Here is a 27,394-nt window from a genome sequence, read left to right as displayed (position 1 = left end):
AACTAAATATTACATCCTTGAGGGGGAACAAAAGCTTCTCATGCTACAGGTTTCTTTTATATGGTGTAATAGAAAGCATGCTCAGCTTGGAGGGCTAAAGTTTGGAGTCATATATCCTGAGTTCAAATCCTGATAGATGGAAGGCCTTTTCAGATCACTTATTTCAATCTCCTCATTTTACCAGAAAGATGAAGCCACTTGCCCAAGAAAATTGACAGATACAGAATTTGAACCCTGGTCTTGGGATTCCAATTTAATGGCAAGAAGACAAACCCCTTTCACAGCGATGTCTACCTATCTTCTGTGACAAGCCTTTCCCAGACCTCCTTAATCTTAGTGCTTTCCCTCTGAGATGACCCCCTCCCTTTTATTCAGACTATATCTTGTTTGCAGACAGTTGTTTACATGTTGTCTCTCCATTGGGATTTTAAGACTGAGTTCCTCGAGAGCAAAGATTGGTTTTTTCCCCCTCTTTCTTTATATCTTCAGTGCTTAGCACCGAGCTTGGAGAATAACTGGTAAGTGAATGCTCAGTGCTAACAGAAAGACCCCTGGATCTTAAGTGCAATGGCCTGAGTTTGAATCCTGGATCACCTACTTGACTATCTGTGTGATCTTGGGAAATCACCTCTCTCGGTCTTCATTTTCTCCTTGAGCTCTAAGTCACATGACATCTAAGATTAGAAGGAATCAACTCTTTCAATCTTGATAATCTTCCTAGTTATATCTGAGTTATAGCTGAGGTATATTTGATGCTCTTCACTCATGTAATCATACGGATATTTAATTCATCACTCTGGATCACCGTTCCAGTATTCACTGACAATTTCTTAGCAAAAATCTCTTAGCAAATACATCTTTAGAAGTGCCAGTGTTGCCTGATATATTTTAGGACTGAAAAATAATTTTGTATGTGCTGATTCAGGGTAGATTTTTTTTCTCCTTTGAGGTGAAGTAGCACTCATCTCAAATCATGAAGAGTAAAATCATTTTGCAGATTTAACAAACCCCTGGAGTGATTGCCAGACTCTCTCCTGTATTGAAAATGCAAAATCAAGGGTACTTCCAGCACCCAGGAGCATGAGTGACCTAAAGATGAATGAATGGAAACTCTTATGGGGACAGATTTTAAGTTTGCATTAACATTCTAATTTCCCCACTATCGAAGTTATTTAACTCTTGACTCAGGGTTACAGCCAGGGCTAATTTGCGCAATGGTGGTGAAATTATTCTCAAAAAGGAAAGAATCCATGCACCAGATGGCAGTCATTTTACCATCACATATCAGTTTGTGACTTCAGAGAGAATACCTGTCTCAGCATGGCTTTGAAGGCCATATAGCGGAGCCTCTTTGTAAGAATCTCTCCAGCTTTGCCAAACGTGAAGCCCTGTCGAAAACAAAGAACACGTTACAGAAAGGAAGGGAAGAAGCATTTGTCGAGCCTTTACTACGTTCCAGGCGCTATGCTAAGCATTAGCTTATTTACAAATATTACAATATTTGCAAGTATCTCAATACACAGTTTTCTTGAACAGAAGACTAGTGGCAGAAGTGGATTATCACCACTGAGGGACCCCAATGCCACAGACACATCTGCACCCAAGTGTTGGTTTGCCACATGACCGTAAAGGACAAGGACTTCTCTTGGTTTAGATTTCTCTTCCATTTGGACTACTTCCCTCATAGGAGAGCCATGCTTATTTCTTCCACTGTGGTTTTTTTGGCCATTTAGAGTTCTCTGTTTATCTAAATTCCACACTGCTAGCATTCAAGGCCCTGGCTCAAGACCCATTGTTTTGATGAAATCTTCTGTGGCTACCTCCACTCTCTTAGGATCTTTCCCCTTTGTGAATTCTTAGAATTCTAGTAGTTGGTACTGCACAATCTTACAGTTGACTGTATTATGCCTTTGTATACACGTAAACTGTTTCAGGTACTTCTGTATTATCTCCCCAGCACCTGGAAAGGAAGAGGCCTGGTTTTCCACTTTTTCTGTCATGCCTATGGTGATTATCTGGCGTTCATGGGCTCATCATCTTCTATTTCTCTAGCTATTAGCACTCTCTTCTTCCCCATATAATCATTTATACACTTACCTATTTACACAGATCTTCCCAGTAGAATGGAAGTCCCTTGAGGGCAGGAGCCATTTTTTTCATTTTGGTTTTGAAGCCTTGCCCACTTACATAATGTTGTCTAACGAGAAGGTCCTTAACAAATTCTTGTTGGATTGGATTGGATTACTAAATGTTAACTCTATGAATATAGGTGTTCAGAGAGCATGGCCAAGCAAAAGGAATTACATTGGAGAAGAAAGTACAATGGACAAATTTAGACAGTACTTCATCTTTACGTTTGCAATGTCATGCAAATCATTTGAAAGCTATAATACTGAATTCTTGAGAACTATGTTCTCTACTGGCTTTTTGTTGCTACTGATGTTGTTTTTACCTTAAGGCACAAGTATAATCATTACTTAGGAAATATTCCCATTTCCACAAAAAAAATGGGTAAGTGGCAACCTTAGGAAAGAAAATTTATATATTTTCATTTTAAACCTTGTGTGACTTACTTCTGAGTATTTCTTTTCTAGGCCAAAGGTTGACATTTCATTTAATGTAACTTATTTGTTTGGATCAATGCAAGGATTTTTAGGGTTCCCTCAAACTCCACATCTAATTATGATATTAAGTCCCACGCTCAGCTCCTTCTTATTCTAAGTATATTCTCAAGTATGTCATTTTGGTGGGGGAGAACGCCAAGTGGGAATTAGCAGGGGGTGAAGAGATGAAACAAAGAGAAGACAGAAGAACCATGTACATATTTTATCAAGGCTGACCCATCTTTTAGCAAAATCAACAGAGTACCTTCCCAAGTAGGCTGAGCTCTAGTTATACTTTTAATCGTCACTGGATAATCAATTATGAATTGATTATGTAATCAATTATATGGAAATGAATAACCAACTGATTAAACATCTACTGTGTGTCAGGCACAGAGACTTTGATGATCTCCTTAATTACTGCTGTTCTCCCTCCAAAAATACATTGCATGTAACTTGTATTTACTTTGTATTTATTCTCCATCTCCTTCTATATAGACACATCATCTCTCCCAACAGAATGTAAGCCTCATGAGAGTAGTGATCCTTTTATTTTTTGTCTTTGTATCCACAGCACCCAGGGCCTGGCACTTTATAAGCCTTAACAAATGTTTGTGGATTGACTGCTCATGCTAAGACAAACATGAAATAGTTCCTGCCCTCAAAGAGCTTACATTCTATTTGGGAGAAAACATGTACACAACTATGTAGAAAAATAAGTGAAAATATAGATACGTACCTGAAGGAAAAAGGTAATGAAAGAAACAATTCCAAGTACTAAAAACAACAATGAAAACAAATCACTATCACGCCGCCTTGTTGCAGCATCATTTGGTAGTGAGAAGACCTACAAAAAATAATTTGTTTGTAACAAAGGAATGTAGGAATTGCCATGCTGGCTCAGCACAAAAGTCTGCATGTCCCAATATTCTTTTGCCAACAGAAGTCTTAAAATACCAATGGAAACACTATTTTTTTTAGGATGTCTAGCTTAAGGGTTTATTAATTTTCTCTTAGTAACTCTACAATTCATACATTTGTCTAAAATTTTAAATCTAATCAATTTACATTTTATGTGGACCAAATGAGTACCATATGTAAAAATGTTTTAAATTATATAATTTTCTACAAATATTAAAGGAAGGCAAGGTTCAGGGCTTTAAACATACAACGAACTGACACATAGAGCTTTCTCCTTTGGCAAAAGGTGGATTATTTCATTACAATATCAAGATCATAGCATTGAGTATGATAAAGGACTCATCTGGCCTCTTCTCTGAGCTGCCAACGTACATCTCCACCTGCATAAAGGATTTGCCACTTGGGCATATCACCAAAACTTCAAATGCTGCTCTTCTTCTCCCTCTACCATTCCAATCTGTGGCACCTGGTGCCAATCTTTGGCATTATCTCTGACTCACAGCTGCCTCGCACCTCTCCTATCCCACCAACTATCAAACCTCAATCATTAATGAGATAGGTAAGAGTGAATGAATTTATCCAACTTTAAATTAGGATTGTAGGATTTTAGATTTGGAACAGAACCTAACATTATCTAATCTACCTTCTTGCTTAATAGATAAGAACTGGAGTCATGAGAGTTTGTGACTTGCTTGAAAAATATACACAGTGCACAGTCACTTCAAATCTCCATTTCCTGAACCCAAATCTAGCACTCTGTCCCCCTACCCCAAGCACTGCTTATATTGAAATACATCTATAAATAGCCTAATGGAATCATTTTGAGTCTTGCTGCTCTTTCTTAAAGGGCATAGATGGAGCCTATCATTTTATATCCCTACACTAGATAGCAAAGAATCGATGCAATAGGAATTTGCAGAAATGGCAATTTCAACCGACCTTATTCCCCTACCCCTGAAACTAGAAACACATTAAATCTCTCTCTCTCTTTTTTTTCTTCATATCAGCAAGGGATAATTTTGCTAAAGTTTGTGTGAAGGTATGACTTTTAAAAAACCCATCCTTAATGACAACACAAAGGCTTTACCAGATTACATAAAGCAATGCTTAAAATCCTATAGTCATTGGAATGTGTCATGCCACTCAAAGCTCTTACCCCAATAATCCTGGAAAATATTATGGCAAATGCTGGCTGCATAACTCCGTTGATAATAGCACAAAAAGTGCCAACCACTAAATAAGGCCATTCTGTCTTATTCATCTTCAGAACCTTGAAAAAAGAAACTGGAGGCACATTTTCATCCTAGAAAATAAAGATATCATGACACATAATAGATCTTTCAAAATAAAATAATTTTGTCACGAATTTTCATTATCTGCTTGCAGTTAAAGATTAGAGGAATAAAACTTTCTTCAGCCTAGTTCATAAATAACCCCCAGCAAAGAGAAACCATCCAGCACTTGCATTTCCCCTCTGTTATAGCTAATTAATGAGTAGCTAGATGTAAGCCAATATCCATCCAACTGGGCAACAGGGAGAACATTGATTTTGTAATCTTCCAATAATTGCCAATAATCATTTGGGCATGTCACACTAGCTCAAATTTAGTGTTTGCAGTTTTCACTTGAAAATATGTGTGTTCTCTTGACTAAATACACTGGTAAATTAGTATGTCAGTCCACAAGGCAGGGCATCCATGATTTTCCTTCTCCACTCCAATAAACATCAACTATGTGCAAAACATAGGATGACAGGTGATGGTGATACAGACCAAAAAAAAAAAAAACCCAAACACCCGAGTTCTGCTCTTCTCCACTTTACATTCTAGATCTCATCCCTCAAACAAGCAGTTTCAGTGATTTGTTGTTTGTTTTTTTTTTAAAGCTAAGCAAGATATTTTTAAAAGGTATTATCAACATAGTCATTTGCTAATTTTCACATAATTAATAAGGAATCATAGATTTAGAGCTGAAAAGGACACTGGAGATCATCTGATCCATCCTGCCATTTTACAGATAAGAAGACAGAAGTCCAGGTAGATTAGATGACTGTAAGCCTCAGAGGCAGAATTTGAATCCAGGTACTTAGAATCTAGAACGCTATGTTCTTTTCCCATGTCACCCAAAGAATACTTTCTTAAATTGTATATTTTAAGGAAAGTATCCCATTTGATAAGATGAGCAAGGGTGAAAACTTTTCTCCTGGTTTCTGTTTTCACATTATTGACTATTTCAGATAGAAACTTAAATCCAAACTAGCATTGTTTAAAAATTGTCTACCTTTTCATCAATAAGTAATTGATTATTAATTATTAATGCCTAACTTTTCATCAATAATTTAATATTAATTTCATTACAGTTAGTTTCATTTGTAAAATAACTCCTCATGGCATGAAGATTATTCTAAGTTGCCTTATGACTCCAGTACTTAGCACAGTAAGTGCTTATTAGCAGGACTTGACTGAATGATGTCAGTGGGACGACGACCTCTCCCAAGTTCTGCCAGGCTGGAAAAACTTTGAGTATGAGTCTGGTGAAGGCTATATACCCACTATGAAAGCACCAACATAGCTCAGTTTGAGGAGGCCCATTATCAGAAAGTTGACACCCAGGTGCTGAATTGGTTTTTTTTACATATGTGTATATATATATATATACATATATATATATATACAATTCTCCCTTTCACATCATGGCCATTAGGGGCACAGTGTCTCTGCAATTTGGAAAATTTGTGTAAAATTTTTGGGCCCTCCTTTTATACCAGAGAAGAAGTCTGAATTATTATAGTATTAAAAGATAAAATACGTTGCTATTATATAACACTATACATATATAATGCATTTCTGAGTTTCTAAACTTTTTCTGTATTGTCAGAGGCTTCTGCAAAACTCTCCAAAAACTCCCATTTAATTTCTTATGCTGACCCACAATATACTGTAACCATGTGAAAAAGTGATAAGGAAGGGATAATTATATATGCATGTATATGTATGTATATATAGATATAAAGCACATCCTTATGTCACCTTCGTTTCCAAATATATCAATTACTTAGTGATGCATTTTATTCTTGTAACAAAAAATAGGGAAACATCAGTTGTCTCTGGCCTATGTGTACTTTTCCACATCTATAGTGCCCCAACTTGGCAAAGAGGAGAGAGAGGTGCATTTTTTAATTTTAATTGTCCAGTGTCGTGAACAGTCTGCTAAGATGCAAAGAGGGTGTCTGTGACACTGAGGAAATTAAGGATCCTTAAACTATTATAGTAAAACAGCTACTGAGTTTTTGCTGCTATACCATCTTTTTCTTTAAAGGTCACGAGAGCAGGAAGCCAACAGAGAAAAGTAGGCAGTTGATGTAAAGACAGACATGTGAAGGGAGGCAAAAAACAAAACAAAACAAAATTGACTTTCTGTTGTGGGTCACTTGCTTCCTCTTTTAAATTTTAGGTGCTATTTTGCAAAGTCCAAGCTTAACTCTCATCTTGCTTGTGGTCCTAGGGAAAACAGCGCTGGCCGTGTGAGCAGAAAAATACCAAGAGACTCACAAGCCGTTTCTCTTCCTCAGTGACTTTTTTCTCTGATCCCTGTGACTTCTTGATACTTGAACGAGTTGATCGTCTTCTTAGGAGACTGGATGCAAAACCTTTTGTAGCTGCTTCTGAGGCACTTATTTCATCTATCTGTTCATCTGGAGCACCCTCCAATTCATTCTGTTTTCCTCCTGTCTAAAATAAGCAAAATGTGCTTTAAAGACAGTATCTGCTGTCTAGTCAATTTGGTTTAACAAGAAAATTTAAGCTTTAAGCTGGAGATGTGCTAAGGTTAATATTTTGTCATACATTTCTTTTTGGCAATAGATTAGTAAGAAATAGCTAGCTATTCAACTGTGTACTTCTATGTAAGTGTATATGCATGCATGTATGTACATATGTACATATGTATGTATGTACACATATGTGCAGAGGGGCAATTAGGTATCACAGTAGATAGAGCTCCAGGCTTGGACACAGGAAGACTCATCTTCCTGAATTCAAATCTGGCTTCAGACACTTATTAGTTGTGTGACTTTGGGCAAGTCACTTAACCCTGTTTGCCTTAGTTTCCTCATCTGTCAAATGAGCTAAAGAAGGAAATGGCAAACCACTCCAGTATCTTCACCAAAAAAACCCCAAATGGAATCACAAAGAGTCAGACACAACTGAAATGACTGAATATACATATACATACATTATTCACACACACACACATATATACACACAATTTGTATTATATGTTGAAAGACAAAGTTAATATGCCAGTAAACCCACTGCAATAAGAATCATGCAGGCAAATGAAATCAAATGATACAAGGAAAATTGTATTTTTTTAAAAATCTAGAAACTCTATGTCAAAATATGATATATTACAAGTCTATCTCATTCTCTTTTCTTTTCTGCAATGATTCCTTACATATGCTCTTTTGTACCATCTTTCTTGTGCAATTACAGGGACACAATCACTTTTGTCTTGGCTTTGATCTTAATCATATTTCCAATTTTTATTCACACATTTTCTGCTTTAGTTACCCCATGTTAAGGGCTGAAACTTAAAACAGCAGTCTGAAGCAACTCTTGCCTAGTATTTTTGCTACTTTTCAAAGTGACCTTGAAGGGAGGTGCTATTTACTTCCAGTATAAATCATAGCAAAACCCATGTCTACATAGAAAAACTGAAAAAACATATACTGAAAATGTACCTGCATGGTAACAAGTTTGAAGTAAACACCTTCTTGTTTCATTAATTCATTATGGTTTCCTTGCTCCACAATAACTCCATCCTCAAAGCCAGCTATAACATCTGCATTACGGATTGTAGACAAACGATGGGCTATAACAATGGTGGTACGGCCTTCTCTTGCCTATGGAGAAAGCACATGGGAATTAAGCAAACATTTAAAAAATTGCTACAGACAAAAGATCATGTACAAATAAGATGTGGTGTTGGAGGCCTGAAAGTGGAATTTCTGAATCTATCAATGGCACATATTCTCCAGTGTGCAGTACTAGTATCCATGAATGCTCAAAGCATTAAAGGAAAGTCTCCAGCACTCTGGACAGTTTCTTTTTGCATCATTTATGGGAAGATTTCTATAAGACTTGCACAATATCACCAGCCATTAGATAGGGTGTAATCTGCATCTGTGGAGGGACGAGCCACACCAACAGGTCATGAATCTGTCAGAGTACCAAAAATAACTTAATGACTTGCAAGCTTGTCATTGAGGGGTTGATCATAATGTTATCATTAGAGGGCATTTCATTCTTTGCATTTTTATCCCCAACACTTATCCGAGAATCTGGTATATAATAAGCACTTAATAAGTTAACTGTAATATATAATGGTAATGTATCAAATGGGATAATTGATGATCTGAAAAGCTTAAGTTTTGAGTCATACATTTAATTTTTATTGACATTTTAACTTGCCTGCAGCATAGAGGCAGCATGGTACAATGGATATAGAGCCTGGGTTCAAATTCTGCCTCTTTCACTTGCTAGCTGTATGACCTGGGGCAAATAGATTTACCTCTCTAGGCCTCAGTATATTCATCTATAATATGGGGGAGGGCAGATTTTGTTGTTGTTGTTCAATTGTGTCCAACTCTTTGTGACTCCATTTAGGGTTTTCTTGGTAAAGATACTGGAGTGGTTTTGCCATTTCCTTCTCCAGCTCATTTTGCAGATGAGGAAACTGAGGCAAACAGGGTTAAGTGACTTGCCCAGGGTCACACAGCTAGTAAGTGTGTGAGGCTGGATTTGAATCCAGGTCTTCCTGACTCTAGACCTGAAACTCTATCCACTGTGCTACCTAACTGCCCTGGAGAGGGGGGGAGATAAATTAAATGGCCTCTAAGGTCCCTTTAAATTCTTATTCTTTTTTTTCCTTTTTTTCCCCTTTTGGTAAGGCAATGGGGGTTAAGTGACTTGCCCAGCTAGTGTCAAGTGTCCAAGGCTGGATTTGAACTCAAGTCCTCCTGACTCCAGGGCTGGTGTTCTATCCACTGCACCACCTAGCTGCCCCCTAAATTCTAAATCTATGATTCTTTGAAGGACACCTTAATATAATGGTAATTGTAAACCTAAATATGCACAACTGCCCTGCTGATTTCTAGAATTATATTATTAATTTAGACTTTTTGTAAAAGACAGAAAAACTTGTAACTGTAGCTATAATTCTTGGCTTTCATTCTATGACTTCCAATTTTAAGTAACTATGACTTCAATAAACATCTAAAAAGCAGTAAGCAGGATAAGCACTTAATTATGATTCTATGTAATGCCAGCTGCAATAGTATCAACCAAAGAGTCTACAGATACTTGTATTTTTAAGAGAGAACGGAACAGTAACAGTTTAACTGTTATTCTATGAAGAGTCTATGAGGAGACAGAGTTTAGATACTGTTAACTGTGATGGCTGACAAGAAACTACTGGAAGACAGAAGCAAAAAAAAGAGCAAGGAAAAAACTGAATTCCCTAGAAAATGGAGTTTGATTTTTATCTGGTGAAGAAACAGCAAAATATTTTTTCACAAGAAATTAGCCAGTTATCTTGAGATAACTGAATAGTGGGACTGTGTTCTGAGAAATAAGTTAGCAGTTATAATAACGCATAAAGATGACTTTGGCTGTAATCATTCTCATAGCTGATACATCGTTGACAATTATTTTTAAAATTACTTGTAACACTAATAAAAAGTACAACCAATAACTTTGATATTTATTTAAGCCTGGGAAATTAAAAGGTTTTGTGTGCATATACACATACAAGCTTCAATAGTTTAAAATAGCACTAAGACACAAACATTTGCCCCCTGCATATGCTGGCTTGCTCTCCCCTCACTGTTTATTTTCTCTCTGTCTCTGTCTGTCTGTCTGTCTTCCAAAACTCTTAGGTCTCTAGTACAGTTTTAAGCTATTTAACCTATTAAAGCTTAAAACTACACTAAGACTTCTGAGACATCCTGTATGTTGGGTATATATATATATATATGTGTATATATATGCATACGTGTGTGTTGTATGTATGTGTATTTGCAAACTTTAAAGCACTATCAAAATTTTAAAAAAAATTCTTCTTAGCTAAACTTCTGTCTATAAAAACCAAAGATGACTGGGAGGGATTATCTTAGAAATTACTGGAGAAAATTCCATTTTCTTAGAACAACTCAAAAGGGCATAAAATTGGTATATTCTTATTCCCATTCCCATTCCTAATTGAATCCATTTTATTGAAATTCACTGACCTTATCCAGTGCCTCTTGTACAACTGCTTCACTTTCAGTGTCTAAAGCTGAGGTGGCCTCATCAAGCAGAAGGATCTTGGGATTCCGAACCAGAGCTCGAGCGATTGCTATTCTCTGTTTCTGACCGCCACTCAGCTGGGCCCCTCTTTCTCCAACCAGAGTGTCAAATTTCTATTTTACAGGGGAAAAAAACCCACATCAGAGTAGCTGTCAACGTTCCTTCATAGATCACAGCCCCTGCAACAATGAACATCTACACATCATGTTCCAGATATACACTGTGAAGAAGGAAAGTCATTATCAGGTAAAGCCATTACTATCGGGTAAGCCACCATCATCAGGTTAAATGGCACAGTCCCTTGAAACCCAATAAATGTACCCAACCCAAACACACACACACTGTACCCAACATAAATGCAACACATATGCATACACACATATATACTTCTGAAGACAAAGTGCCAAAAGACCACCGGAAGGAGAGCAGTACTTTGGGTACAGCTGTAGGACTATGGGACAAAAGTCACCAAGGCCAACCTGCCTTTCCAATTCTTGCTAAGTAAGTCTACCAAGTAAGTCTACAATTGCTTGCTAAATTGTACGGGCATCTAATTGAAAGATGGGAAAAGAGTTTACTTGCCCCTTTCCAAATATCAGGTGAGCCTTGGGGAGTTGCCATTAATGGGAAAGGCAAAGTAGTCAAAATGACAGATTTGAGCAGAGAGATTTTTGCTCTATGAATACAGCTATGGGGCTGACTTACAAAGGAGCACAAATAGGTCACATTAGGCTGTGCTCTCTCACAAGAAGAGCTGTAACCACATGGGTAGGGAAGGATGTTTAGAAGCTACAGTGGAGTAGAGAATCAGCACATGGCAGTGAAGCAAAGAAAGTAGCTCAAAGAAGAATATCAGTTGTTCTATGTGGAAGCAGCAATCAGCAGCTCTGGAGACCGAGAAGTCTTCTACCTGAGCTAAAATTCAGGAGCCTGAATCTTCTGGATGATGTACCTTTGTTCCCTCTCCTACCACTGACACGGGGTGCTGAAAGACTGTGACCATATTTATATGGTGGTATGTTCCTTGCTATTTGCCCAGTCGCCCTGTTTTTAATTAAATGCTTTGTGCTTTGAATGAACATGTCCTCTGATTTGGTTTGACTTTTTAAAAACAGAAGTATTAGATTGAGGCTTATGAGTTTCAGTTTTGAAAAGCTACTGACCAAAGAGTGCCTTGAGCTTGGAGGAGGGGAGGGGAATGTAGTTTTCAGGGGCCCATGTTGAAGGGGAGTTTAGTTTACCCCACCTGCAACTAGGATGGAAAATTTCTTACATTAGGAAGTTTCATGATAAAGTCATAGGCATTGGCTTCCTTGACAGCTTTCTCAATCTCTTCCATGGTGACATCTTCACGGCCATAGCGAATATTTTCAGCAATTGTGGTTGCAAAGAGTACTGGCTCCTGACTCACAACTCCTGTAATTTCCCTCAGATACCTTACATTTAGGGTCCGGATATCCTGTCCATCAATGGTGACCTGGAAAAGAGGTGAATTCCACCTTCACACATCTGCGTAAGTCAAAAAGATTAATGCCAAGCCAATACCAAGAAACTGTGCGTATCATTAAATCATTTAGTTCAATTAAAGTCATTTGTTGAGAACACCACCATTTTCTCAGGCACCTCAGTTATCTTTGACTTGCCATCTCTCTTAGCCCTCATATTCAAATGCCAAGTGTTGCCATTAAAATTCCGAAATATGTCTCCCTTCTTTATCTTTTTCTCTTCTCACATTTGTTGCTGTTGTTCAGTTGTTTCAGTTGTGTCTGACTCTTCATGACCCCTTTCAGGCTTTTCTTGGCAATGATATGGCAGTGGTTTGCCATTTCCTTCTCCAGCTCATTTTATAAATGAGGAAACTGAGGCAAACAGGGTTAAGTGACTTGCCCAGGATCACACAACTAGTTAAGTGTCTAAAGTTTGATTTTGAACTCAAGTTTTCCTGACTCCAGACCTGGCACTCTATCTGTGCCATCTAGCTGCCCCCTTCTCACATGGCCACCGCCATCATCAAGGACTTAATTACCTCTTGTCTAGAAAATTTTGCTAGTTTCCTAATTGGTCTCTCTGTCTCCATCCTCTCTCCTCTATAATCTGTCCTCTATACAGTTGCTAAAATTAAAGTAGTTCTGATCATGGCACTCCTCCACTCAAAAATTCTCCGTGGCTCTGTTTTCTTAAAGGAAAAGAAAAACTCCTCAATATAATTTTTTTTTTGGCAATTGGTGTTAAGTGACTTGCCCACAGTCACACAGCTTGTAAGCATCAAGTATTTGGTCTGAGGCCGGATTCGAACTCAGGACCTCCTGACCTCAGGGCCAGTGCTCTATCCACCACGCCACCTAGCTACCCCATCAATATAACATTTAAACCTGACAATCCAATCGCAACTTACTTTCCAGCCATATTTCACACTGTTGTTCTTCATGTATTCCACATTCCAGCTAAAACTGCACTGCTTACTGTATCCCAAATTTAGCCATCTATATTCTGCCTCTATACATTTGCACAGTTCATCCCCCATGCCTAGAATACACTCCTTCCTCATATCTGTTAGTGTCCTTATCTTTTTTTTTCCAAGCTTAAGTCGGCGTTACATCCTACAAAGGAACATTTTCCTGATTCACTCCTTCCACAAATTACCTTAAAAAACTTATCTGTGGGGCAGCTAGGTGGTGCAATGGATAGAGCACTAGCCCTGGAGCCAGGAGGACTGGAATTCAACTCCAGGCTCAGACACTTGACACTTCCTAGCTGTGTGACCCTGGGTAAGTCACTTAACCCTGATTGCCTCAAAAAAAAAACCCAACAAAAAACAAAAACAAAAACAAAATTTATTTGTGCCTGTTATATTCTCCTAGCAGAATTGCTGTTGTTGTTCATCCTTCATTTTCAAAGAGTAATAATAACTTTACAACGGGTGATGTCTTGACTTGCAAGTGAGTTGGATTTAAGTGAGGCAGAGTTGCACAAAGCTGTTTGCCTCACTCTATCTTCCAGAGTCATCAAAGTCCAGTGGCAGGAAAAAAGTCAAGGTGACTGATGATTGCCTGGGACACAGTGGATGACCTTGGCATCTTCGATGTCTGATCAAGTTGGGTTTTTTTTGGGGGGGGGTGAGGCAATTGGCGTTAAGTGACTTGCCCAGGGTCACACAGCTAATAAGTGTTATGTTTTTGAGGTTGGATCTGAACTCAGGTGCTCCTAACTCCAGGGCTGGTGCTCTGTCCACTGAGCCACCACCTAGCTGCCCCTTCTGACCCAGTTCTAAGAACTCCATAGCATCTGCTTCTGCAGCCTTCATGGCCATTTAGAAGACATTGTTCTCATCCACCCATTCTTCCCGGGGGAACTCTTCACATGCCTGGGGGTAGACATTCTCTTTACTCACCAACAGGTTTGATGCCTATTGGTTACCCTCAACCTGGTGTAGTCCTTCTGGACAGTCAGTTTTACCAGGATGTAGCTGTTGCACATGCTACAGCTTCTCTGAGCCACAGGTGGACACCAAAGGTGGATGAACAGCCCTGAAAAGAGCTTGGCAAGCCCTCACACCAGAGGTACTAGTCCTCCCTGTTCATCTCATACACTCCATATGCCTGAAACTCTAACTACCTAGCACACAGTAGGCACTTTAAAAATATTGGTGGAATTGATTCTTACCACACCCTCGGTAGGATCATATAATCTCTGTATCAACTGAACAGTTGTACTTTTCCCACAGCCACTGTTTCCAACCAAGGCTACTGTTTGTCCACTGTTAACCTTGAGATTGAGGCCCTTCAAAATCTGTATGGACAGGTAAGAAAAAGACAATTGATATTAATACAATTCAGAAATAGAGAGACTACAAAAACTTGTGATTGAAATTTAGCAGTTTTCTGTTCAAAATCATGTTTCAATTTAAGCATGCCATTTGCCTTTCTTTTTATTGAATGGTCCCTAAACAAAACACAAGAACAAATGAACATAGGACCCTCCATAAAAACAACTCATCATTTTAATTTGTGCACTTATTTTTATATATGAGTTGGTTCCCCTGGAAACAAAGGCCCATCTTTTTATTACCAATATTCCATTAGCGTTGCTTAGCTGTGAGACATGGCACACAATGGTCTCTGAAAAACTGAAGATCAATGGCCAATGGCCAATGGAGAAGTACAAGGTGGAGTGTGCATAGGTTGCAATATATAACCATTGAGGAACTCCAAAGAAGAACAGGAATAAAAGATATTATCAGAGTAATGTATGACAGAAAGAGAAGATGGACTAGTCACAAGTTAACAAGGCAAAGGATGACAGCTGAACAGCCCAAGTCCTCCACTGGTATCCTCTCAACATTAGAAGAAAACAAGATAGCCTCCAGTGAACTTATGGGAAGACATAGGCAAGAGATAAATAGGGCAGGTGTTGATGAGTGAGGGTCCACATCACAGAAGGGAACACGAAGATTGATGAGATTACAGATCCATTTGAGTGAGTCTCTCACCTTAACCTCTTGCCGAGATGGGTAAGTGAAATGAACATTTTTGAACTCCAAGTTTCCACTAATGTTATCTGGTTTATGGCCACTCGTTGAATAGCTGTCAATACTTGGCTTCTAAATAAAATAGAACATGACAAAATAAGAATACTTTTAGGTTACCAAATTGAATTTTTCTCCCCAAGGAATTTAAGCACAATATATTAACGGACCAAGAGTAAGAGTGGACAACTTAATTCTAGTAATATTGTGAGATACCATCACCATATAGGGCAGAGAGACACAGTGTTGCATAATAAGGTGATGGAGTTGAATTCAGAAAGACCCATACTTATAGCTCACTGGTAACAATGAATACAAAAAAAATCCACAAGAAATAAAATACACAACCCATGTGTAATTTTTTGATGTCATGTGATGGCAAAACACTCTGTTATTGATCCAGCTCAGGAAGAGTTGGAAGCTGCTCAGAACATGGTAACCCATCAGAACAAGCACCTAAAGCCGCATCTGACTGTATAGATAAACAGGAAAAGAGTAGGTGGAGAGCACCTGAGCATATATGGATGTGGTGGCTGAAGAAGAACCATGTGACTATGGGCAGCCTCATGTGCATCTATCGCAACAATGACCACTCTCCCCCTCTCCCCAAAATAACAAAATCACAGGTTCTTGAGGTACTCATGTATAGTATAGATCTAACTCAAAGTCTTGGGCAGTCAGGTAGTATAGTGGATAGAGTGCCAGACCTGGAGTCAAGAAGACTCAGTCATCTTGGTGAGTTCAAATCCAGCCTCAGATACGTATTAACTATGTGACCCTAGGCAAGTCACTTAACCTTGACTCAGTTTCCTCATTTGCAAAATGAACTGGAAAAGGAAATAGCAAACCACTCTAGTATCTCTGCCAAGAAAACCCCAAATGGGGTCACAAGCAGTTGAACATGACTGAACAGTAACGCATAGCCAATTGATTTTCTCAATCATAACCTTGTGAGAAAATTTATACCAAGAATAAATATGGAACCAATTTTTTTGTTCCAATTTTTATGCCTATTTTTATGCCTACTGAAAATATAGTATTGTAAACAACAGAAGGAAGCCTGGAGGAGTAGCCGAGACACTGGTTCTAATCCTACCTCTACTAGTAAACCATTTAAACGCTAAGTATAGATTTCCTTTTCTATTAAATTGGGAGGTAAGTCTAGATGATCTTCCAAGTCCTATCTTGCTCAAAAACTCTTATGATTCTGTGATAAGATTTCTAATTAGTGACAATTCTAGACACCCAACATCAAGAATAACACATACTTCAAACTGTTTTCCCCCTTTGGATGGACCTGAAATTTCACTGGCACAAGGACCTCCTTCTATCTGTTCTGTAACTTTGCAGTCTTAGAGAGTAGCCTGGAGAAATGGGAGCAGGCATGCGCATTGAGAAGTTAAGTGACTTGCCCAGGGTCACATATCCAGCAGGTGTAAGAGGCTGGATTTGAAGCCCGGTTTTTCTTACAATGAAGTTCTCTGTTCTCTCTCTACTGCATCACACGCTCTCTTTTTAGCTGAAGAGATAGAAGGTGCTCTGTTATTCCAATAAAGAATAAAAATAACCTTGGTGCTTAGAACTCAGGAAAAAACAAACATACAGTCAAAATTCAGTAGTGTCTTAAAGCTTTTAAAAGCTGGTCATTCGACGGAACTCAGAAAATTTGAGCAATGCAGAGTCTTACAGAAATTGATAGAAAGGAAGCTTAGATTTAATTTAATTTAACTCATTCATTCTGCAAATGAGTAAACTGAGGTCCAGGACATTGAAATGGCCTGCCTAAGCCAGGAAGTGAAATGATTGGGACTAGAACCCAGGATGCCATTTTCATTTGAATACTTTTCTACTCAAATATACTACCAATTCAGAGTTGAAATCTTTTCGTCTTCTTCTTCTTTGTGAGGGGTTTACAATTTGCATTATCAAAGATTTATTCTTCAGAAAGTTTTAAGAAAATGTAACCCAGGGCTCAAGCCTGGGTATTTATACAAGACTCTTATCATTGATGGAAAGGATGATTATTCAGTGCTGCACGGAGGGTGGAGTTGGTGAGAGTCTGGAATCCTGGCCATCCTCTCTAGAAGCCAAAAACCAGAGAACTCTTGACGTTTAAGCAGGAGACTTAGCAAATGCCCAGGCTTGTGCCCGAGACTATATACATCAAATCAAATTTTCATTGTACCATGAATTCTTGCTATTTAAAATAACCTTATAATCACATATGTTCCATATGTTTCTCTTTTAAAATCTTATATTCATTAATATTTTTTGGTTTTCATATTATTCTCATTTCCAAACATAATTGTCCTCCCTCCTCTATCCAGCTAGACATTTCTTATAACAAAGTTAAAAAATAAATAAAAAGATAAAGAAGCAGTTCAGGAAAACCGATCAACATATCAATCATGTCTGACAATATATATGTAGGATATCTCTGCTCTACTGTGAGGCTGGTCTAATGCTAAGCCCTAGCTGACAGAGGGAACTCCACGTTTTACCACTGATATACTGGGAAGTTCTTGGGCATCCAACAGCTTGGCTTGGTCAGCTACATTTAAGGTTAGGGATGCAAGGTTAGCAAACTATCAGCTTAGCAAACTTCATCTGATCCAAGTATGTGAAGTTAGCAATCTTTAGTAATCACAGTGTAATTGGGGGGCGGGGAATGGGGAAGAGGTTGACCACAGTCCAGACTACTCACTGATTGACTGTCCCTGAGTGACTGAGAGGCAGTCCTCCTCCCACACAGTCCCTGTGAGTCTGCCCAGCAGCAACAATTAGATAGAAGGGCAGAAACCAAGAAGATCTAGGCTTTCAATTGAGGTATGCTGCAAACCTAGCCACCATTGGTGTGTGCTTGCGGGACCACATATACTTGCATGCCTGTAAGTAATAAACTGCTTGACTTTTGATCCTTTACACATTTATGTTCCTTCTTGGCCCCTTGGTACCAAATTTGGATTTTCATATATTGGATTATATTAAGGGAATATAAAATGTCTACTTTAAGATAAGGATGAAGAGAAGGGTATGAGATATACTTTCAATTGGTGTGTGTGTATGTATTTGGATATGAATGCACATATTATATAAGAAAAGTTGAGACTTACATTATCAATTATCTTGAAGACGACATAGGCTGCACCTCTTGCATTAGCAAAAGCTTCAATGCTTGGTGAGGCCTGTCCAATACTGAAGGCTCCAATTAATACAGCAAAGAAGACCTGGGGAAATAGGAAGAAAGTTATATGAGATTATTTAGTCCTTTCTAGGACTCTAAGCCTTTCTACTGGGCAACTTCTTTTCCTTTTACATAGCCATTTATTTTTAACATTTAATCTTTATTTTTCTCAATTACACACAAACACAAATTTTTAAAAATTTATTTTTTTAAATTGAGTTCCATATTCTCTCCCTCTTCCTTGAGAAGGTAAGCAATTTGAGGTAGATTATACATGTGTAATCATGCAAAATATTTCCATGTTAGTTACGTTGCAAAAGAAAATGCAGACCAAAAAACCCCAAAACACCAAGAATAATAAAGTTAAAAGAAAAAAGTATGCTTCAATCTGCATTCAGACTTTATTAGCTCTTTCTCTAGAGTCCTTCAGAATTGTCTTGGAGTCATTCATTTAAGAAGAGTTACCACAACTGAAAAAGTTACAGGAGAAACAAAACAAATTAATGGCCTTAATTATTGACAATATGGAATTTGGAAAGTTATCTCTTCCATGAAATAAAAAAAAAGTTTTCAGAAGAGTACATAAAACTATTAGAAAGTTCTATGATTTAACGTTATGCAAAGTCACATATCTAGTAAGTACTCAAGTGTCTGAGGCCGGATTGAACTCAGGTCTATCCTCACTCCAGGACTGGTGCTCCATCCACTGTGCCACCTAGCTGCCCCTAGGTTGTCTTTTTAAAATACATTTTCATCTGCAAAATGTGGGCTTCTGTCTTTTTTTTTTTAACAGTATTTACTATCATTTCAAAATGAATTGTAATAAATCTTAGAAAAAGGTGGCTTGGCTCTCCTTCTGCAAATTTGTGCATAATTAATTCCCCCTTGTGGATTACTGACACAGTGATGAGTACAGAACCCTTTTAGGATTTGGCTGGCCAGGTAGAGAAGGCAACAGCTATGCCCCTGGCCTTAGGTATACCATTATAGTTTTCTCTTCACTTCACACCCACTCACCTACATGCAAAAATGGAAGAAATCTGGAGACAGAAAACCGGAAAACTCTAACGCCACAGTATTTAGTAGTTACTGATTCTTTACAGGGTTTTACAAGCGTTCAGAGTACATATGGGAAGTGCTTACTAAGAGTTAAGAGTAAGATTGCCCATGAAGACCTCAAGTCCAGAGACTAAGGCATTTAGTTTTTGTTGTTGTTGTTGTTTGTTTTTTTTTTTTGCTTAGGCAATAGGGGTTAAGTGACTTGCCCAGGGTCACACAGCCAGTAAGCGTTATGTGTCTGAGGTCGGATCTGAACTCAGGTCCTCCTGAATCCAGGGCCAGTGCTCTATCCATTGTGCCACCTAGCTGCCCTCAGAAAGGTTTTTTTCTTAAAGCTGTTGCTGGTCTTAAAGATGAGACAAGAGTAGCTTCTTGTCTAAAAGAACTATATATATAAAATAATCCCCTAAACAATTTTAAAATAAAAGAGCATTCTAGAAATAGAACTATAAACCAAAGACTTTCGTTCAATCTGGAAGTGGTGAGAAGCACTAAAGCCATGAGTCCAATGGGACTTTAGGTGGCACCAGCCAGAAAGATGACATGTCCAGAAGGGACTCTCCTTGTAGTGCAGAGACCTAAGTTGCTTCTCCACATGTGAGCCCCAGACATGTATATTCCCTACATGTTTACCCATTTATATATCTACTCTTCTCACTAAATGCCTTTGCTTCGAACTAATTGTGTCCTCTGGATATTAAAGGTCAATGTTTAGGGGCTTATAAGTCATGGTTTTTAGTATATGCAGACCCACAAAGTACTTTGAATGAGACACAGAGAGTACCTTGAATCTGAGTTAGCCTGTCTCTGGGGTAACCACCTGTTGAAATAGAAGAGCCATCAAAATACACTGGATGCCTCCAGGATCCCTTAACATGGAAGCCAACTAATTAGAAAGGATGATTCAGAATCTTAAAAAGATAAAAAGAGACCAAGAAATAATAAAACAAAATATAAAGAATGAAAAAATAGAAGAGAATGTGAAACATAAGAAAACCATCTGATCTGGAGAACAGATCAAGAAGAGAAAACATAAGAATAATCAGACCACCTAAAAGCTACAATCAAAAAAAGAATCTTGATACAATAATACAAGAAAGAATCAAAGAAAATTGTCTTGAAGTGTTAGAACAAGACAGGAAAGTAGACGTAGAAAAAAAAATCCACTGATCACCATCTGAAAGAGATGAGGAAAACCTACAGGAATATCATAGTCAAATTCTCAAAACTCTCAACTCAAGGAGAAAACATTACAAGCAGTAAGAAAAAACTTTTTAAATATCGTGGCACCACAATTAGAATCACACAAGACCTAGCAGTGATGAGACTAAAAGACTGAAGGTTTTAGAACACCATATATTGAAGAGCAAAAGAACTGGGGATATGGCCAAAAATATTACACCCAGCAAAGTTAAGCATAATCCGGAATGGAAAAAATGGACATTTAATGAACTGTCAGACTTTCAAGATTTTGTTTAAAAAAAAACTTACTTAATAGAAGAGTTGACATATAAGATTCAAGAGGAATATAAGGTACATAACAAAGACTAATAACACGGGACCCAATAAGGGCAGACTGTTTACTTTTTGTAAGAGGAAATGTAAAACATATGTTTTAGATTGTTATTAGTTATTGGGTAATTTGAAAGAAAGGTTGGGGTAGACCTGAATATGATAGAATCCTAAAAAGTAAAACTCTTAAGGAAAAGGTAGAAAGAGTAATTATCTTACATAAATGAGGTGCAAGAGGTAGAACTGACACTGAGGAATTAGATGGGGGAGGAGGGCTGGTAGTTCTGGAACCCTACTTTCATTGGGAATGAGTTTAAGAGGGAACAATACATATGTATCTAGAAGGTTATAAAAGTCTCCTAAATTTACAAAGAGATAAAAAGATAGCGAGGGAAGAGAAGATAACAGAGGGATTTTCAGAGGGAAAGGTGAAGGAATAGGATAAGGAGGGTACAGAAGGATGTCTAGATTAACAGGAATAGTAAGATAAGGGATTCTTGGAGGGCAATAGGTTAAGTAATAGCAGGGTGAGGTAGCAGGTAGGAGTAAAGTAGAGGAGTCAGAAGGGATAGGAAATAAGAGATACACACAAACATAAAATAAAGATCAGGAGTAGAAATTATTGGGGGGAAAAGGCCAGGGTAGGAATCATGATCTCAGATAAAGTTAAAGCCAAAGTAGATTTAAACTAAAGAGAAAAATAGGGAAACTACACTACATGTCAGTCATATTAATCAATACTATTTTAGACTATTTAAAACAATGAGACAGTATAAGGTTGGAATATTGCTGTGGTGTAGGAAATGACAAATTGAGGGACTTAGAAAAATATGGAAAGACTTGGACTTACGAAGGAAGACGTTATCCACCCTTAGAGAAACAGAGGACAAATAAATATAGTATGATCTTATATAGATATGTATGAATGTATATGTGGCATAGGAGTATATAAGTGACACATTAATGCCATCAAAGGGGACAAACATGAAAATTAAAAAGAAGCAAAGACAGTCTGATATGAAATTATGCAGAACAAAGAAGGCTGAAGCAAAAAGATCACATACTTTGACTATGACCATGTAAACAGCAAAGGAAGAAAGAAAGAAAGAAAAAAATCTGCTAAGTACACAGATGGAACAGAGATTGGAAGAGGACAAACAGAAGATGTCACTGTTGATTTTAGGTTTTAGAAACTTAGACATAAAAGGTAACACATTTATAATGTAAGTAGTTAAAAGTTAATTGGTTTATATTTTTGTAATGTTTCATTTATTTATTGAATTTCTTATTAGGCTTAAATAAATTTTAAAACCTATTTTTTTGGACATAGCCAATGTAGGAATTTGTTTCAAGGAGTTTCTTTTTCCTAATAGGGCCAGGTGGAAGGGAGAGAAAATAAATGATTACTAATTTTAAAAATAAAATTTAACTTTAAAAATCTTATTTAGATGATTAGATAATTTATTTGAACAATCTACTGAAAGATAAAGATCGTAGATTATATTTTCAAAGGATGATTGATTTTAAGGTGGAAGGGGTCTCAGAGGCCATCTAGCCCACCCTTGTTTTACCCATGAACCTATGGGTGCCCAAGGAGATTTTAGTGACTTGTCCAAGGTCGCACAGATGGTAAGCCTCAGAGGTAGAATTTAAACCCAGGACCTTTCGCTCCTGGGCTAATGCTATTTAACTTCATGATACAGCCAATTCCTTTTCTACTTTTCTAATTAGTATCTATATATTCCTACTTTTATCAGTTATTGTATTATTCCTCCATTCTATTAAACACAGCTCTTGTCAAAGCAAAACAAACTCCCTAATAATTTCTCAAGCAAATGCTAAGCAAACACACTTACAGTGAGTACTTCTCCAATAGTGTATTCTGTAGCGATGATCAAAGTGGTCCCATACCAGAATGCCAGCGCATATGAGGCATATATCAGCAGGAAGGCAATTCCCATTGAAATGTTGGCTGTAATAGCTTTCTTTATCCCAAAATTTTTAGCGTCTTCTAAATTTTTGTTGTACCTGAGAAAGACAGCAGCAATTAAAAAATATATACCCCCTCATGAACAACAGTCAGTGCAACGCCAGGGATGTCCTAAACATGCATAATGCCACACCAAATATTCCCCATCGATCCAACATCTGGTAACTAAAAAATTATGCCTATATTCTCACTGAAGCATTAACTTTTATCCTTGGAGAAAGGATGACTCCTGATGTCGAGACATAACTTCTGTAGCTCTTTTTATTCTTAATTTTAAAAGAACACTATTGATTCACTTTGATTTGAAAGTTATCAAGCAGAAAATACCCATGAGATCTAGATACGGAGAGAATAAAAGCTCGTTTACAACATGCAGCCAAGTGGCATTTTCAGAAACGGTTGACAGTTTATACCAATATCCATCAATGATCTTCTTGACTTTTCCATGTGCTATATTATATTCTTTCTTTTCAGCTTCATTTAACAGCCTCCTTTTTCCTCACTCATTTCAAATAAGTTAATTTGCCTTTGTAACCTTTTAAGATTAATTCTGTCAAAATAGGACTCTTCTAGCCTCAGATACTTACTAGCTGTGTAACCCTGGGCAAGTCACTTAACCTTATTTGCCTCAGTTTCCTCATCTGTAAAATGGATTAGAGAAGGAAATGGCCAACCACTCCAATATCTCTACCAAGAAAACCCCAAATAGGTTCACAAAGAGTTGTACACGACTGAAAAACAACTGAACGATTGAAATATATATTTATTTAAGAACTACGTATGTGCAGAATTAAAATGGTTATCAACATGATTCATGACTAGATTTGATAATTAAACAAAATCCTTTCATATTAATAATAACTGGCACTTACATGGCACTTTAAGGTTTGCAAAGTGCTTTATAATTATTATTTTATCCCTACAATAGCCCTGGGAGGTAGCTGCTATTATGAGCCTCTTTTTACAGATGAAGAAACTGAGGCTGAGAGATGTTAAGTAACTTCCCAAGTACCATATAGCTAGTAAGTATCTGAGGCTATATAACATCATTTATATACAAAACAACTCCTATGTCACTAAAAATCTTTGTATTCTTTCTACTTGTAGTTCTACATTATAACAAATATGAATTACATTAAAACAAATATTTAAGTTGGTATTTTGATAACTGAAGCGTGGGATATATAAGCTCTCATGAAGATCAGCCAAAATTAAAACCCACTCAGTGACTTCATCTCTGAGTGACAACAAGCATGATAATTTCTCCTCAGTTTAGTACTGTTATTTCTCTCGGCTAGGTTTATTAGCTTTCTTATTGGATCTATTTGTGACAGAATTTAACTACTGTAGAAACTATTTATCCTATCCAATCCCAAGCCTCCTCTCCACCCCAAATGCCAAACTGGCAGTTTCAAAACTATGCAGCAAAAGATGGTAAATAAAATGAATACGATTGCCCTGTCATTTGAAGAAACCTCCCAAAATAAAGAGCCAGAGTGGGGTCCTGAGTGGAAAGTTCCCTGTATTTGGAGTCTGAGCCTCTTAGTTCAAATGCTGGCAGCTAAACTCTTTGAGACTTAGTTTCTTCATCTGTAAAATGAAAAGACTGGGTTAGATCATTGGTTCTCAAAGACTTCTGGGACCCTTTCAGCATATCTCAAGCCCAAAACTATTTTCATAACAATACTAAGGCATTATTTGCTTATAAAAATACTCCTCCCTTTTCCAACTACATATCCCATATGAAGCTCGATTTTCTTGATATACTTCAACCAAAACAGCATATCAACATAACAACAGAACAAATGCAAAAGCAGATATGAGAATCCAGCTGTCTTCTATTAAGCCATACATTAAAGAAATTTGCAAAAACATGCAAAAAACAACCTCCTCTTTTGTTTTGGAAAATAGTTATTTTTCATTAAAATGTTATTTATATTAACATGTAGTGAGTTTATTATTGTTTCTTTAAAATGAATTAAAATATAAATTTTAAACATTTATCAGTTTTAATTTCTAATATGGTAAATATTGATAGATATGATTCATATAAACAAAAGCTGTTTGGGGTCCTCAATAACTTTTAAGAGTATAAAGGAGTCCCGAGGCCAAAAAGTTTGAAAACCACCAGACTAGATGGCCTCCTAAAGGTTCCTTCCAACTCTAAATTTTATGATCCTGTAATTTTTTAAAAAGGACAAAACACATTTTCCCAAATAAATTCAGAAATCCCCACCTCCTTCAATAAAATCCTGGATCTCAAAAAGACTATTTTTTATTTATGAACTTCAAAAAGTTAGAACCTTCTAGCCGGTTGTTCATTACCCAATCTTGTACTTACAGGCAGCCATTACTAGGCATGTTAGCCATGCTAATGATTAAAAAACAACAACCTCAGAACTGAAGCTCACACCTCTAATCTCATGTATTTCATGTGCTTGCTTACCCAGGCTAATGCTGGTGGAAGCCATTTCACTGACATCATGCTGTCCCAAGTAGTCAGAAGAAAACATTATGCATAAGAAGAAGCAACAATGAAAAAGAAAATAATTTAGATTCCAGAAAAGATTGATAAGTGAAAGGGGGGGGGGAGAAGAAAAAGGTAACTATAAAAAGAACTATTTTCTGTTCTTTTAACAGCAATTATAATAACTCAGGAGGAATGTGGTAAAGTGGATAGAATGCTTGGTTCAGAATCAAGACAACCTAAATTCAAATCTTGTCTTCAACCTTTACTAGCTATGTGACTTTGGGCAAATCACCAGACCACCTTCTGTGTTAGGCAGCTCCATAGGATTCACCTGCTAAGTCACAGGGTATCACAATCTCTATTTGGGGAGGCATAACCTATTATGACAAAATTACAGATCTGTCCCATATTCACAGCTCACATTTGAAAAAGTCTTTATAGTTTGTAAGGCGCTATATATGTGACATCTCAGTGGGTCCTCAAATCAATTCTAAGAGACATATGGTGTTGAAGAAGTGTTCTCCTACAGTATTCTTCACCCTTGGTGGAGTAGGGAGGCAAGAAGTGGAATGAATTTCCCAAGGTGGTGAAACTAACAAGAATACAACCAAGATCTTAACCCTTTTGGGTTTAATTGCTTAAATTTTTTTTGAGTAACAGTGATTTTAAAAATATTTTAAAAGTAATCCTTAACAACAGCCATTCTTTCCCATCTTGGATTTAGATGGTTTGTTTTTCCTTCCTAAATATACTACTACCTTACACTTGTTCTTAGGAGGAGAAACTTCAGCAACAAAGTTGAGCTTGTGCAATGCCATCTCCAATGTACCAAAATTGTTTAAACTTTTAATGTTTTCTCCAAGGTGCTAGCTACTCCTGCTTGCATGCATTCACTCCATGAGCAAGTCCTCTGTTTCACTAACGAGTTCTCTGTCAAAAATGTTAAGAACAATGGAGTGGTCCCTGGAGCACTCCCTGACCATTTACCACAAAGCAGATTGGCCAGCCCCCAATGTTGTCAAGTCACTAGGCAGAGTTCCAAGAGAGAAAGTCCATTAAATCTTGTAAGCAAGAAAAAAATATTGCTTACTCCCCTTGAAAAGCATAAAAAGTGGAGGTCACCATCCAGACTACCGGGCAAAAGTCCAGTTCTCCTCCAGGCTAGTCCAAAACCTGTGCCAGGTTGAATTAATGGTTTTTTAATCAATACCGCCACTGATCTGAATGTCACTCCTAGGATCCTGCTGTATACATATGAAATAATTTTGGCATTTCAGCTACAAGTCTTAAATCTGCTTCAGAGACCACTTGGGACAAAACTAAAGGCTTTAACAGCATAATGCAAAATTATTATTTTCCCTTAAGCTAACAGGCTGTTTCTTAGTCATGAAAAAGCTTTTCAGGAAGCTAGGTGTTCTCGTGTTCTCTGTCTTCGAGATGTTTGAAAATTGATTTCATTCTTATACTCAGTGATAAATAATCAAGGTCATTTACTCACTAATGTGCTTCAAAATTAAATATGTTCTTTTGTCTTCAGAACACACTGGAGATGTTATTTCAAATTTCAAGATAAATAAGTCAACTTTATTTGTCCCATAACAGAAGGAAACAAGGGCATTAGTAACTCCAAACAGTAAAATAACTAAAAATGTTATGGAACACATTATGGATAGGGCTTTCTTCCCCTGTAGATTTACTATCCTAATAATGACTGGCTTAGGCTAGAGTGAAAATTATTTTGCATGCCTTTTGTGTGCAAACCAACTGTGTGATAAGCTGCTATA

The 27,394-nt window shown here is 37.4% G+C and overlaps 1 protein-coding gene across 2 annotated transcripts in view; it reads right to left on the bottom strand.

Annotated features, from left to right (window-relative positions):
* The window catches only part of ABCB1 (ATP binding cassette subfamily B member 1), an 81,593-nt gene that overhangs the window by 27,525 nt on the left and 26,674 nt on the right, over window positions 1-27,394 (bottom strand). For both annotated transcript variants that reach the window (XM_027847906.1, XM_027847907.1), the window contains exons 9-19: window positions 23,007-23,178; window positions 18,509-18,622; window positions 15,360-15,470; window positions 14,534-14,659; window positions 12,144-12,347; window positions 10,813-10,983; window positions 8,266-8,427; window positions 7,076-7,255; window positions 4,681-4,827; window positions 3,343-3,450; window positions 1,311-1,388 (exon numbers count right to left, since the gene is read on the bottom strand). In XM_027847906.1, coding sequence (XP_027703707.1) covers window positions 1,311-1,388; window positions 3,343-3,450; window positions 4,681-4,827; window positions 7,076-7,255; window positions 8,266-8,427; window positions 10,813-10,983; window positions 12,144-12,347; window positions 14,534-14,659; window positions 15,360-15,470; window positions 18,509-18,622; window positions 23,007-23,178 — 1,573 coding nt within the window. The remainder of the gene's footprint in view (window positions 1-1,310; window positions 1,389-3,342; window positions 3,451-4,680; window positions 4,828-7,075; window positions 7,256-8,265; window positions 8,428-10,812; window positions 10,984-12,143; window positions 12,348-14,533; window positions 14,660-15,359; window positions 15,471-18,508; window positions 18,623-23,006; window positions 23,179-27,394) is intronic.

Source organism: Vombatus ursinus, unplaced genomic scaffold, assembly GCF_900497805.2.
Source record: "Vombatus ursinus unplaced genomic scaffold, bare-nosed wombat genome assembly UNPS02005459.1, whole genome shotgun sequence".
Taxonomy (NCBI): domain Eukaryota; kingdom Metazoa; phylum Chordata; class Mammalia; order Diprotodontia; family Vombatidae; genus Vombatus; species Vombatus ursinus.
This window is presented reverse-complemented; position numbering and strand designations above follow the sequence as displayed.